At 43.2% G+C, this 15112-nt stretch overlaps 1 protein-coding gene across 6 annotated transcripts in view; it reads left to right on the top strand.

Annotated features, from left to right (window-relative positions):
* Positions 1–12998, top strand: part of LOC100538586 (phosphatidylinositol-binding clathrin assembly protein) — a 20453-nt gene extending 7455 nt beyond the window's left edge. For 2 of the 6 annotated variants that reach the window (XM_031554692.1, XM_031554690.1), the window contains exons 9-20: positions 474–597; positions 1428–1564; positions 1830–1933; positions 2887–3033; positions 3435–3494; positions 3588–3698; positions 5339–5455; positions 5598–5628; positions 6113–6233; positions 7890–7946; positions 8274–8384; positions 8910–12998. In XM_031554692.1, the coding sequence (XP_031410552.1) occupies positions 474–597; positions 1428–1564; positions 1830–1933; positions 2887–3033; positions 3435–3494; positions 3588–3698; positions 5339–5455; positions 5598–5628; positions 6113–6233; positions 7890–7946; positions 8274–8384; positions 8910–8924 (1135 nt within the window). In that variant the 3' untranslated portion in view covers positions 8925–12998. The remainder of the gene's footprint in view (positions 1–473; positions 598–1427; positions 1565–1829; positions 1934–2886; positions 3034–3434; positions 3495–3587; positions 3699–5338; positions 5456–5597; positions 5629–6112; positions 6234–7889; positions 7947–8273; positions 8385–8909) is intronic. The other 4 variants (XM_031554695.1, XM_031554694.1, XM_031554691.1 and 1 more) reach the window with 3 other exon arrangements.
* The last annotated feature ends 2114 nt before the right edge of the window (positions 12999–15112 follow it).

Here is a 15112-nt window from a genome sequence, read left to right as displayed (position 1 = left end):
TGCAAGTATCTGATGATTTTCTATGGCAGTATTCCATTAAAGCAGGAGGAACTTTCATGTGTTGCTTCTTGCGCTGTTCTACCGTGGGCCACCCCCATGCAAGCTTTCTGTGCCTCTGCCACTTCAGTGGAGCAGAACTGAACTCTACTCAATGTGATGCAAACATAGCAGTTTTCTATTCATATTAGCTACTTGACAATTCCTACCACAGAAACCTGGGGGAGTAATCCTGTGTACTCCTGCCACGTGTGGCACATGATGGGGCTGGGTAGGTCAGGGTTGCTGTTGGACTTGATGTTGAAGGTCTTCTCCATCTTCAATAATTCTATTATTCTGTACCAGACAGCAAGGTAAGAGAAGACTGCGGTGGTAGGGGAGTAGCACAACTAACTGAGCCACTTAATGCTTAAACTGTGAGATCTGTGCCTGGCTGACTTTGGTTAATAAAAACTTCCTGCTATTTTTTTTTTTAGGGCTAGTGCTCTCTCCTGTGCTGTTTCCACGCTTGCCAACACTGGGATGTCATTGAGCAGGATGGATGAGAAAGAGAAGCAGCAGGCATTGGAGGAGGAACAAGCTAGACTGCAAGCACTTAAGGTATTCTATACATACACGTCTGTGTATCTATACACGTGGTAATCTTAGTGTCCCTTGCTACTCACTGTTGAGCTGCTTCACTAGAAAATCTTGGCTGGTACTGGGATGCAGCTGTTTTAGTTGGTTATTTTGTGATTTTCTTTTCTTTTCCCTTGGAAGTTCTATCAGAACTATCTATCTATCTTTGCTGTTTCTGTTGTGGTAGAAGTTGTAGCTGCTGTCACTGACAAGTTAAATGGATTAATAGGAAATGCATTTGAGTTGGGTGAGAAACTTACAAACTGACTGAATTTCTTTTACTTGAGGAACGTGCTAGGAAACTGTGACTTGACACACTGTAACCGAGGGATGTGACCTAAAACTAATTGAACAAACAAGCTAGATTTATCTTTTGCTGACGAGTAACACCTCATAGATACTGTTTAGAGACACGTCAGTTTAAGTTTCTGGCGATTTGATTTGGACTATAAGGGATTCTGACAGCAGAGAAATGCATCTTTTGGAACAGGGGGCCATCAGCCTGGCTCTCTCCCAAGGAAGGGAGCCTCAGATACATCACTTGAGTATGTTTTATTTCTAGACAGCTCTAAATGCCAAGGTGAGACTTGAGGCTTTCAGGATGGTTTTGTGAAGCCTTTTGTGGCTACGTTAAAACAAACCTGAAATCAGCTTTCTGTTTCCTTGACTTTGTAGAAAAATAGCTGTTGTTGAGTCATCTTTTTTATTTTATTTTTATTTAAGGAACATAGTTGAACTATTCTTTTTGAAAGAGTCTGAAGGGCTAACAAGTTAATAACACTAAATTCCAAACTGTGTATCTGGACTTTCAGGAGCAGCGATTAAGAGAGATTTCTGTAGTATCAAATTCTACTTCCACATCAGCATCCCCAAGCACCTTATCAGGAAAAAGTGTGAATACCACTGCAGCTGTTGACCTCTTTGCAGTATCGGCACCCACAACAAATAGGTGAGAGAGATTTCTGAAGCAAGCCTGAATGCTAGGCTGATCTGGCAGCTCACAACTTTTAGTTCTTGAGAGTGACTTTTACTTTCTTGGAGCTTTGATGGGATTTTTGGTATCACTTGTTAAGAAATACTTTAAAAGAAAATATATTGTTTTGTACTGTTATTTATGGCTGGCTCCTGGTGAACAAGAAACAACTGAGATCAGTGTGAATTTGTGTGTAACTCAAGAATACAATGCATATTGTGTCTCTTTTGTTCCTTTTCAGCATGCCCAACCTTTCTAGTGATCTTTTTGATCTTCAGCCTGTGTTTGTTCCAACTGTACAGGGTACTGCAGCTACAGCAACGTCAGCAGGCGGTGTTTGGGGAGGTAAGCTTATTTAGTTTGACTGGGTGATGACTTTGGTTTGATGGGTGATTCCTTAGAATATAGGAATAACTCCAATGAGTTCATAGTTGAATTAAGTTCACAGTGAAATAATCAGGGTTTAGGAGACAGAATTTTTTGCATCCAGATATCTTGGAGCCTGTCAGAGTACAGAGCAAGTAATTTGAAAGTTCTGAAAATTTTAAAATTATAATTGCAGACCTAATTTTTAGAGTACTTTCTTCCATTTTCTCCCTTAAATTGATCTTTTTTTGTTGTTTTTTTTTTTCTACCAAGATGATTTCAGTGGTCATAAACCTACCTATACTTCTGTGCATCATTCTCTGACAAACCACAAAGCAGTCTTTGTATTTTGTGTGCAGTTTCTGAAGGGAAGAATAAAAACTGCAAACCAACACTTTCTGTGGCATACGTACTGAACCTGTGTGCCCAGCAAAGGCCATGCCTGCAGCCTGCCCAGAATAACAGCTGTGAATTCATTCTGAAATGAGTTGACTGTTTTTTGGGCACAGCACTCATTATAGCCCTGCTTGTTCTAAAGATTTATTAGGAGAGATGTCAAATGCCTTAAGCACTGGAACAAGGCAGTGAAGGGTTGGTATTTCAATAGGCAGAATTGATGCTTTGGAGTTCCATATTAAAGTGCTACATTTATGAAGCCAAAGATGTAGTAGCTGCTTTTTTTTTTTTTTAGTAGATAACTGAGCTGTCCTTTTCCCCTCCCCTCCCTCTGGCAATAATGAAATTATTTTCCCTAAATGAGGAAGGTGGTGAATGATTTTATCCAAAACTCAGAGTTCCTATCTCTAACAGGCCACTGTGTGGCAGATCTACAGTTTGGCTTTGTTTAGAGCATCTCACATGCAGTCATCTGTCCTGTCGTTCTTCTCTATGTGTGTATTCTGTATTCTTTCCTTTACTTCTGCATCTGCAAGGTTCTTTCTCGTCCTCAAATGGTTGTGTTGAGTCTCCACCTCATCGGGACATCTTTGACATGAAGCCAGTTGAAGAAGCTGTAAAATCTACTGTCCCTTTCATCAGTGCTAGCTTGTCCTCCAGACACACAGTGGAACTATTTAGTGGTAAAAATCAAAACCAAAGCATCTAATTTCTTTGCAAGTGGAGATAATGCTTCTAGTAAACTGGGTGGTGCAGTCTTTGTGTTGTTGGGACCAATTTGCTCTTTTTCTTAACAAATGAAAATGGTGCATTAGTCCCAGTAGTAAACGTGGTTCGTTAAACTCGTATTTCTTGAGTTCAATTTCCCCAACCTAGACCATTGAAAACTGTCTATTTGCTGAAAATCTTGTTGACTTCGCAAACTGCAACTTGGTTTTACTTTTATAGTGGGGAGGGCAAGTTACTTTCACTGCTGAAACTTGCCAGCAGTTCTTAAATTTTAACTGCAGACCTAAAGTTTAGAGCACATTCTTCCATTTTCTCTCTTAAGCTGATCTTTGCTTTGTTTGTTCTTTTTGCCAAGATGACTTCAGTGGCCGTAAACCTACCTGTACCTCTGTATATCATCCTCTGTCTGTTGATGGTAATTTGATCTCTTTATTTTTCTGACTTTGTTTTTGCTGAAATGAGTGGTGTTATTTCATGGGTGTACCTGATTCCCCTGTACTCTTTTTAGGTTTCCCTCTTCATTCAGCTCCTCCAAGTGCCACTCCTTCAGCAATCAATGTGGACTTTGATGCTGTTTTTGGGGGAAAATCTACAGCACCACAGTACAGGACTGCAAGTGGTAAAAGCTGTCTTATGATTAGTTTGCACCCTACAGGCATGCAATCACAGAATGGCCCAGGTTGGAAGGGACCTCAAGGATCATGAATTTCCAACCCCCCTGCCACATGCAGGGCCATGAACCTCCCCATTTAATGCTAGACCAGGCTGCCCAGAGCCCCATCCAATCTGGCCTTGAACACCTCCAGGGATGGGGCATCCACAACCTCTCTGGGCAGCTGTTCCAGCACCTCACCACTCTCTCTGTAAAGAACTTCTCCCTGACATCCAACCTAAATTTTCCCTCCCTCGTCGTAAAACCATTTCCCCTTGTCCTGCTGTTATAAATCCTTTCAAAGAGTTGATTCCCCTCCTGTTTGTAGGCTCCCTTTAGGTATTGAAAGGCTGCAGTGAGGTCACCCCGCAGCCTTCTTTTCTCCAGGCTGAACAAGCCCAGCTCCCTCAGCCTGTCATCATAGGGGAGATGCTCCAGTCCCCTTATCATCTTTGTGGCTCCTCTGGACCCTCCAACAGCTCCTGTCTTTCTTGTACTGGGGGCTCCAGACCTGGACACAGTACTCCAGATGGGGCCTCACAAGAGCAGAGTAGAGGGGGACAATCACCTCCCTGTCCCTGCTGGCCACCCCTCTTCTGGTGGAGCCCAGGATCCCATTTGCCTTCTGAGCTGCAGGAGCACACTGCTGGCTCATGTTGAGTTTTTTATCCATCAGGAGCCCCAGGTCCTTCTCTGCAGGGCTGCTCTCAAGGACTGCTCCTTCCAGTCTGTATGGATGCCTGGGATTCCTGTGGTCCAAGTGCAAAACCTTGCACTTGGTGTGTTGAACCTCATTAGGTTCACCTGGGCCCACCTTTCAAATCTGTTAGTAGAATTGCTCTTGCAGTGTGGAAGTTAATAACTTAATACACTTATAAGTTGATAACAAACCATCAGTTTAATTGTAGTTATTTAAATTTAGCTCTTACTCGTTTCCTTCTGCTTACTGATTGTTTCCTCTTTCTTTTTGGGGGGACAAACTTTGGCCATGTGGATGTCTCTTAACGGGTAAGCTTACATTAATCTGTTTCAGTGCTCCTGACTTTGGTTATTGGTTATTATTATTAATGCGTGATAGTGAGTTCTCTTGAACGTCACTGGGAGGCATTGCACCTAAAGGAATGCAAGATTAGTTGTGGCTATGCTTTGCTTTTGGAATAACCTGGGTTCTGATCTCTTTTGGGGCTGTTTTCTCACGAAGTCCTTATAAACGTGTAGGAACTCTCGTGAACATTCCAGATGCCAGCAGTACCATGAAATTACTGCTGGCGGTTCCAAGAATGCCTTGAAACTATCTTGAACGACTTTGTTCTTGAGGCTCTTTCAGGGGGATTTTGCTTAATTTAGAAATGCTGTCAGTTACTGCTGAAGCATAACTGAAGACTCTACCAATAGGCAAACAGCATTCCTTATGAAATAAAAGAGAAATGATGCTTCTGCTTACCCCTTAGATGCTTCCAGGATGTTTTGCCTCAGTGTGTAAGAAATACTTAACGTTGCTTAGGGTTCTCTGCCTCTCTAGCTTACGACAGATTATTTTACTAAGTTCGGTGTCACCTTTGTTAAGAGTTAGTTTTCTGTTCTTTTTTTAGCTTTTAAATATCTAGACGATGTTTTGCAACCCACAGTACCACCGCCAAATCAAAGAGCCACCTCAGCCAACCAGCCAAGTGGAAAAATTTTGGCAAATGACCTTGATTCTTCTCTCGCTAATCTAGTGGGAAGTAAGCATGAAGCTTTTAACTTGTTTTCAGTAAAAATCAAACAAACAAGGAAATGATTTTTCTTCTCAAAAATTTAAAAAAAATTAAAATAAATAAATAAACACTTGGGCCTTACGTATCTATGTTTTTTCCACCCTCTCAGATCTTGGCTTTGGAGGAACTCCATCCAAAAAGTAAGTGCATCTGTCTATTTCGGATACTCCTACATGACTCCTTAGTAGGCAGTAGCACAGTTTCGCAGCACTGACATGACAACAGTTTCAAATCAAAGTAATCTGCTATCAAGAATAGTGTTGGAAGAGTGAGTCTGTGGTCAGTCACCGTAATAATCAGCCTTAACATTTGAGTTCATTTTATCTTGTAGCTGCTGTGCATTTAAGTGTTTTTGAGTCACTACAAAAGATCCTGTGGTTATATCAAATTCTTGTGAACTGTTGCACTGTGCGGTAAAATGGTAAGGAGCTTTCAACCCAAAACAGAACCCTTGGACTTCCTACTTGCTGCAGCAGAGAAATGTTAAGGAGAGAATTAAATCTTTTAGTTTTTTTACTACCCATAGATTTCAAATGCCTGCCTGACTTAAGGTGTGTTTTGTGACATTGTTGTTCTTGTTCTCTCTGGCTCTGTCTGAAAACTAATACCACGGTTTCCTTTCAGGTCTGATATGCAGTGGACGCAGCCTGCAGAGAAAAAACTTACTGGAGGAACAAACTGGCAAGCAAAAACGAGCACATCGACCACATGGAACCCTGCTCCCTTACCCACGCTGCCACATATGGTAACTTCTGTACTGCTGGAATTGGTCTTTGTTCCAGGAAATGCTTCTGCCCTGCATGAATCAATTGGAAAAGAATAGCAAAACCTGCTTGGGACAAGAGCGGGGGGGAAACTGCATGCAGGGCCACTTCCCAAAATAAGAAAGCTGTGTTTTGCTTTTTAGTTGTATTATATGAAATGATATTGCACCCCTGTGGGGCAACTTAATTATTGTTTCAAGCAGCACTTCAGACTTGTAATCATGCTTAACAGTGGTGTCATCACTTTTCCAACACAGTGCACAAATACTGAGTCACACAACACAAAATAACTCTAAAGGAGTTGCTTCAGTGAAGACTTTCACTTCTTGGAAGGCTGTCTGTAGGCAGCTGGCTTTTCCCATGCTTTTAAATCACTTGCCAGGTGTCTCCCATTCTGCTGTATTCATACAAGTGCAAACTTCTCTTGAAATATAGCTGCCTTGGAGGGAAGTGAATTGTTCCTCTCAGTTGCATGTGACTGCAGTAGCTGCAAAACTTAGGATGAGTTTCGGACAGCCATTTGACTTAGTGCTTCCAATTGGAGTAGATTTGCCTGTGGTGCTTTTTTTCCTTCAGCTTATACAAATATGCTCTCTGAAAATTCACGCAGCTGAATAGACAGCACTGGACTGAAATGAAACCCAAATGTTCTAGTTAGAGGATCGCAGTACTTAACATCTCAAAAGTTTCACGTGTCAAATCTTTTTACCCTTTCTTCACATTCTGGAACATTTCATGTTAAAAGTTCCGATGTGTTTCTGTTTCTGAAAGAAGGATACAACATCAGTTTATATGGCTCACTGTGGGGTTTCAATTGTCTAGTCTTTTTTTGTTTCGCTTGGTCACATGTGATACTTTTCTTGTCTTAGATGTTGAGTGCCCTGTGCCAGGCATCTGCTCACCCCTTTGGCTTGGAATTCCAACCATTCCCAGTGCAAAGAACTAACTCAGCTATGAACAGCTTTAAAATCAGTGCCCAAGTACTGGAGAGGTCCAAGCGTTGCAGCTTGGCCTGTGGCGTTCATAGTAACTCTCAAATTGATGTGTAGTGTTCAGAATCCTTCATAAAACAATACTTTACCCAGCACTCCCTTAGTAAGATCGTTATCTCTACTAATTGAGACAGAGCAATATGAAGGGCACACGTCACCATGTCTACATACATAACCTGATAAAACTGAGATCCTTGTCATTTTTTTGTCACATATTTTGCCGTGTGTTGCTGACATCAGAAATGTGTTATGCGAGCAGCACCTGGCTGCAGTATATTAAAATCTGGCTGAACATAGTAAGTTTTACCTTTGCTGGAGATCTCGTCAGGGAAAGTAGGATGCTACTGATGGTATACTGCCCTCAAGCTTCCCCATCCCCATCTTAAATTAGTGGGTTGAGCATAGACAGGTGTAGTACTAGATTGGAATCCATCTCTCTTGGTTAGAATATCCAATCTGAATACCTCCTTGCACAATTTTCTGTCCTCACTCCTTTTGCTGTTCCAGAACAGAGTACGTTATCCTGGACATATAAGTCACTTTCTTGTGAATGTTGGTTGTAGTAATTACATGAAAAATGTTTTGTTATGACTGACTAGTAGGCATGAACTTATCTAATATACACTGCAATTTTCTTGATTGAAGGTGCCTGCTCCAGTTGCATACCAAGTGACTACGCCTCAAGTGCCTGTCTATGGAATGGTAAGAACTATGACAGTCTTCTGTCCCTGAAAACCTAAGTGCCTGCTGGGATTTGTGGCAGGCGTTATTCCTCAAACAGCCCTGTGACTTGCATAACTCATCAAGTTAATAGTACGTGAAATCAGATGGCTTTGTCACCACATATGTGGAAGAGGTGGTATTAAATCTTAGACAGGAAGATTTTTTTTTTTAAAAGCTCTTCTCTTTTAAAGTGTGTCTGCATCTCCCTGCTTATTTTATACTATGTTTACGGTGCAAAAAGATACCACTAGTTTTAATTTTCATGTAACTGTTTTTTGGGTTTGTTGTTTTCTTTTTGTCTCCCAGCAGGTACCTCCTCAAATTGGAGCTGCTCCTTTGATGGCACCCCAGTCAGTGATATATACGCAGCCCAGTCTAAGGCCAACAAATCCTTTTGCACCCGTTTCTGGAACGCAGGTGAACTGTTCTTTGTAAATGAAAGGCCACACTGAAACTTGAGTCTGAGTGAAAGCAACTCAGTGTTCCTTAATATATTTCTGCATCTGAAAGCGAGGGGTTCTTCAGTCAGGCATCAGCTTTTGCTGGTCAGAAAGAAATTCAGCAGCTGAGAACATGCAAGTGTGGGAAGGAAAGTAAAATCCAGAAATGTTGTGGTTAGTTTTTCATCATGTCAATACTAAGAAAAGGGGAATGGCGTTGGCACGTAGACTTCTTCAGATGTTAGCTGGATACTTGGGTTTGCCTGCTGGTTAGAGGAATGAGGAAAGCTTTTTGAAGGCCTTTGTGGTGAGGAGGTAAAAAGGGATGAATGAGCGATTATTCAAGCTGAAGGAATTGTCATTCAAATATGTTGGTCTTAATGTTCTTCAGGACAAAACCCAGCTTGTAGGTAACTGGGCAGGTGAACAGATGTAAAATTCTGAACCTGTAAGTAACCGTGTGCTATGTAAGCAGCATTAACACGTAATCCCTGTTTTACAGATACAGTTCATGTAGAGCCGCCAAAGCTGCAAGATGTGAGAAGAACCAAATACTGGTAAAACGAAAGAAGGAAATCTGTGATTTCTGTATTCATGAACAGGGTGACTATTTCTTCCCTGTGCAACGTAATGTTGTTTTGAATTGCCGTGCTTTAGGGATTCTTGTTTATAACAGTCACTGCTATGTGAAATGGTGTTGTTCACCAATTTCAAGATTGCTTGGAAGAAAACTGTGTTCTCAGAGGTTGAAGGTTGACTTGGAAGGCACAATCTGGATTCTTCTCTTCAGAGCTGAGAGGTTTACACGATTCCTTTGCAACCTGGTTCTTCAGTGAATTGTGTTAAGAAATGGATGGGAAACGTCAACTCTTTATTCTCCATAAATGAGGTGGCTGTTGTAACCAAGACACAACTCAAAGCTGAGCAATAGCATTTTTGTACACTTAAAGAAATACTCTGATAGAGTAATATTTGTGTTATCCTAATGCCAATATTGTGTGAAATCAGACAGCTCTGACATCAGAATAGCTGAGGGTAATCTACAGCCTTTATAATGTGAGTTTTAAATGCTGTGAATCAACAAGATCTCTACTTACTCAGAAATGCAGAGAGTCAAATAAGTGATTGCACCACTGGGATGCCAGTGTTACACGGCTGCTTGAAATCACGGCTAATTGAAAGAACCTGGCTCTGGCAAGGGCTGCCGTAGGGTAGGGGATACAAGTGTGTCACAACAGTGTGGACAGCCTCCAACAGGTGACAGCAGGCACACTTCTGCTGAGTGTCTTCTCCGCAAAAGGCATCTTTCACAGCTGAAAGGAGAGTAGATCCTGTTACAGTGAATGTAGATCCCCCAAGCAGCAGCAGACGAGAGCAACTTAAAGCTCTGGTTGCTAGCTACAGAAGAGTTAAGCTATCCAGTTTGAAAGGGCGAGGGGAGAAGGCGCCCGTTAAAACCCTTCCCTTTGAACTTACAGACTTTTTAGAAAGCAAGCTTTGCCATAATGCTGGTGTTTCAGAACTGGCAGTTTTACAGAAATAGTCTTGCTCTGGTGAAGTGCTTGTGCTCCTTTTCTGAAACAAGAATCTACTTGCAATCAGAATAAAAGGAATGATTTTTAAATATGTAAATATGTGCAAACTTGTAAATAAGGTTTTCTTTCATGCTGCAGTAATCTTTTCCTTCTGTAGTATTTTCAAGACAAAAATGCTTTCTTAAGAAATAGAGGCTTTGAGAAGAATACTTTGTATGTGAACTAATTCCTGAAGTGTGCTGTTGCTGATGAGACAGTTGTCTGCGCTTCTGGCACATCCTGCATATTTAAGTCTTTCTCCAAAGTTTAGGTGGGCTATGAAAATGCTGCCTTGTATTTTTTCTTGTCCAATGAAAAGTGATAGCATATTGCAAAATGGGGGGAGGGGAAATGGGCGAGTAATGGGTGAACGGAATAGGGAGCAGAATGCAAGGAAAACCTCTCCTGTCAATTGTAATGCTACAAATGATAAATGTGAAAGGTGGGTTTTCAAAACAATCAGTCTTCTGTTTCTATACCCCAAGTGGGCCTTGAGAGTACAGTGTTGTTAATCTGAGTGTAATTGACAACAGAACTGCAGAAATCTGACCCGCTATAAATGCGGATTGGCCTGGAAGTCCTGTCAGTCTGTCCTTTTGAGAAGAACTTGGAAGAGCAATGCTTTCCACGTAGCGGAAATGAGCTTTCTCTTTGTCTGAATGCTCAATTATGTCCCAGCAGTGCAGAAGAAATGCTACAGAAACACACTTGTCAAATGAAACAGTTAAAAAATGATTAAATGAAAATGACAGCAGAAGAGGAAAACACAAGAACCCAACTTACTGGCAGATGTAACTTTGTACGCTGCAGTTCCGCGTTTCAGTTTGAATTACAGAAGAGCTTTCCTCCAGCTCTCTTGGGCTGAACAATGGTACGGTATAAAGGCAATGAATTCTGCGATGCCTGTAGTTATCCTCTGGGTGATGAGGAACAGATGCTACTGAGAAGAGATCACTGCGCTGAGGAGGCTGTTTCTTTAGGAGATAGGTACTTCCTTGGATACATCCAGCATGGAACAGTCTTGAGTTCAAACTCACAGCATTTCTAATAAGAAATGATGGAGCTGCGAGTGCTGCAGCTGGGCAGTTTCCAGCACCAGGAACTGTGAGGTCTCCTCTCATACGGCGTTGCTGAAGTAAAGATCTGTTCCGTTATTCAAATCTGCAAATAAATATCTGGCAAGCAGTATGTTTCTTTAAAACTGAAATAGTTGCAGAGCATTCAGAATATCCAGAATGAACAGACTTAGCTGCAAAAGGAGATACTAATGAGACCAGCCAGCAGTAGCAGTGCAAATCACAAGGCGGAGCAGCACTACGTTTCTTAAGTTAGTGTCCTTGTAGGAAAGCAATCGGAGAACAGCTTCCTATTGGAAAAAGGGAAATGGCTGCACAGTGCCCCCTGCAGACCTGCGAAGTTCCGCTTTTAGTCTCGTTTGCAATGCTGTGTACGTGAAAACGTTAGCTCAGCTTTATCCTTGGGAAGAAGAGATGGCAGGTGCAAGTGGTGGGGGCAGTTCTGCCGAGTAATACAGGGAAGAGAGATGGAGATAAATGTCGCTTTCCCTTTTGTCTTCCAACTCCTTTGCTCAGAATCCTGCCCTGAATGCTTCAGTTATCTGCGATGTCACTCCACATGTGGCAGAACAAGGAGGAAGACTTTGCATCGCTGTACTGGGCGGTTTGTTTGAGGCTGACGGTCAGGACTCAACAGTGCTGCAGGAGGGCTGCCTTTCATGGCGAGTACAATAAGATGGCTGGGCTGTTTGGGAAGGTTGATGGCGTTAGGCTTCTTGGACTTGTTAGGCTTCTTGGACTTGACAAGTGAACCTCTTTTTAAATAGCTGCGTTTTCTAACGCTCTTCACATCTAGTTCAACTTTGTCTCCACAAAGTGACAGACTTTGACTTTAAGTTTGGACAAACTATTTACTAAAGAAATCTCAGTTCTGTACACATAGTGATGCAATGAGTGTAAGGAAAAATTCCAAGCGGACATTGCAAGCGGAGAAGGAAAAAACTAACAATAAAACCCTCGACTACGAGATCGACTACAGGGTGTTTCCACATCAGTTTTTTTCTGTGGCAGGGATTTGGGAGGGCGGGGGGTGGGTTGCAATTTGAATAGTAAGCGCTGTGGATCGGTGCTTAATTTGTATATAAAAAGGAACACTTGTGTTTTGGGCTGTTTGTATTGTAAGGGCAACATTTAAAGGCATTGCGTCTCGGTCTTTTATTTCCATTTTAAAGATTATATTTTTGAGCAATGGAAACTATATATGTGATCATTTGTACATCTACTGGCAGCTCAGAAGAGAAAAGAGCTTGCTGTTACTTGGCAGATGTCTTTGATTTGTCGTTGATATTTGCATTAAAGGAACTGCTCGGTGATGCGGTCTTTAAAGAGATTGCAGTAACTTCTGCAGTTACGAGGAGAGTTGTACCATCAGGTTTTTTTTGGTCTATCTGAAATGTGTACCGTCACGATTGCCCACACTTCATCCTTTCCCAAACATTTGGCCAGAATTTCTCTTTGGAGTAATGGAGCAGCAGGCTCTGAAATAGTTTCTTTCTTTCCCCCCCCCTCCCCCACTATTTACTTAGTAGGTCTTGTTTTGTATGTGATGTTTTTTCCCAGAACAGGCTTGTGCCTTTATTGGATATTTATTGAAAAGGATCTACTCTCATTTAGGCTGTTGAAGCTTTTTTCAATGTATTCTTGTACAGCTGTTCCTGTACATGAGTTGCTTCATTTTCTAAGGACATAAGGTGTGGAAAAATACCGTCCAAAAGCTGGAGGGGAAACTTACAGGAAAAGTACTGAGGGTTTGCATTCTACCGACTTCTTTTCTTCCTTAAGAAGAAAGAAAATGAAGCCAAAGCCCAAAGTTGGCTGTGGGCTCTGTCGATATTTTGACTGTGGGACTTCACAACTTGTTAATTGTTTTGTTTTCTTTAAGATTGCTGCTCATATCCAATCATTAGAAATGTTTTGAAAAATAAACTTTGGCACATGCGAGGTGTGTGTGTGTGTGTGTGTATGTATGTGTGTGTGAGGCTGTTCCTTAAAGCATTCTGAGGCATGAGGGTTTCTGTGGCTCTCACAGCCCATGAGTTTCCTGCTTTTCTGTGTTTGCATTGAATGTGGTGGTGTGCCTTACTCAAGTCATCCTTGTGGGAGGGGCAGTGGAGGGGATGGCACGGAGCTGGGGGCCCCAAATGCGGTGGGTCTGAGAGCCCACTCAGATTCAATGTGCCACCAATCACAACCCTGCAATCCCTGCTGTAGTGCTGCTCTCCAGCCCCTTCTCCCCCCGACCAGTGTGTAGAGCCAGGGCTGACCCATCCCAAGGAGTCAGTGCTCCTCCAGTTCAGCATCGTGTGAGCACACTGCTTTTTGATGGAACTTTCATATCCTTATTGGAGTCATGTACAAAAATACTTCAAAGAACCAGTTTGAAATAAAGGGCTGTGGAACTCCAGTAGTGGCACCAGGGCAACTTTGAGCCCATGGCATCCACTCTCCCAATGGTATGTTTTGGTCATCATGGGACATTCTTGGGGTCACCAAGCCACAGCTATGGGATCTCATGAGCCACCTCCCTCCTGGACCCCTATAAATATGGGGACCCAGAGCCCGGAACCTCTGTTCATCTGAGATCTATGCCTTTCCAGCCAGTCTTCTGCTGTCAGAAGGAGCAGCTTGTGACTTCCCTCCCTGTATGTGGTGAGAGCTGTGGTGGAGGAGGATGATTCCTTCTCCACTGAAGAGGCGTTGCCAGTGGGAGAGCAGCAGCAAGCTAGAGCCTGAACCCATGGAGGTTGACCCCGTGGAGAGCAATGTCGAGCTTATAGAGGTGGGCCTACCTCCAGAGGAGGAACCAATGGAGGTGGGTCCGCCCTCATCGGGCCTGTGCAGGTGCTATAAGACCATGCTTGCCTGTGGAAGTCGTGGGGTGTGGGAAAAGTGCTCCAGGGGCTCTCACTTTTCATCTGGGTGTAGAGGAGTCAGCATCTACCCGAGAGCCCATGCTGCTGCTCCCTCTCTCCCTTTCTTTCACATCCCTCATCCTTCCCCCTCATCTTTCTCGAGCTCAGAGGAGAAGAGAAAGACTGGCACTGGTCTCCTGAGCCAGGACAACAGCAGGAGTGCAGCAGGCGGCTATGAGCAAGCTCCATGCGGCCTCATAGTGCACCCTGAAAAAGAGGGTTGGACTGGGACTGGCATGCTCTGTGGAGCTGCTCCCAAGAACCAGTGCTCCCTGTGGCCTCCAGGTGCTGCCTGAGAAGCTACAGAAGCAGCTGCCGCTTTGTGGAAGCAGAAGACTTTGCATGGGACGCAAAGATGAAAGGAATGTTCAGGTGCTCCATCAGGACTCTGCTTCCAGGAAGGCAAGCCAAGGAAAAGACAATGACCAAAGAATGCTGAACAATAAAATGGCAAACGCATGTCAAGATAGTATGCATCTCCTCTCCTTTCTGGTTCTTGAGGGCCTGCCCCGCTCTCTGCTGTCTGCCCTGCGGTGTGAGATGCAGCCCAGACCCTGGGGCTGGGGAGGGGCCCGGGCACGGCCTGTGCTGGGCACACAGGTTTGCTGCCTGTACCACAGAAGGTGTTGATTGGCAGTTTTTCTTCTGTCCCTCAGAAATCCCACACAAACTACAAAGAGTGGTTTATAGTTTGTCAGAGGACGATACTCAAAAGTATAGGCAGGTTTACGACCACTAGAGTCATCTTGGTGAGGAAAAAAAAAAAAGCAAAGATATCAGCCTAAGGGAGAATATGGGAGAAAGTGCTCTTAAAAATTAGATCTGCAGGTAAAATTTAAAAAGTTTGGATTACTTTGAGATGATTACTTTAAGATTACTTGCTCTTCTAAATATCTGGATGCAAACCAACTCTGTCTCCTAAACCCTGATTATTACGCTGTGAATTGAATGTGGTGGTGTGCCTTATTCAAGTCACCCTCGTGGGAGGGGCGGTGGAGGGGATGGCACAGAGCTGGGGGGCCCAAACATGATAGGTCTGTGAGCCCGCTCAGATCCAATGCGCCACCAACCACAACCCTGCGATCTCTTTCTGCAGCGCTGCTCTCCAGCCCCTTTTCCCCAAATCAGTGGCGGTGTTCCGCC

The sequence above is a fragment of the Meleagris gallopavo genome, chromosome 9 (assembly GCF_000146605.3).
Source record: "Meleagris gallopavo isolate NT-WF06-2002-E0010 breed Aviagen turkey brand Nicholas breeding stock chromosome 9, Turkey_5.1, whole genome shotgun sequence".
Taxonomy (NCBI): Eukaryota; Metazoa; Chordata; class Aves; order Galliformes; family Phasianidae; genus Meleagris; species Meleagris gallopavo.
Note: the sequence above shows the minus strand (reverse complement) of the source record. Positions and strands in the feature narration are given on the sequence as shown.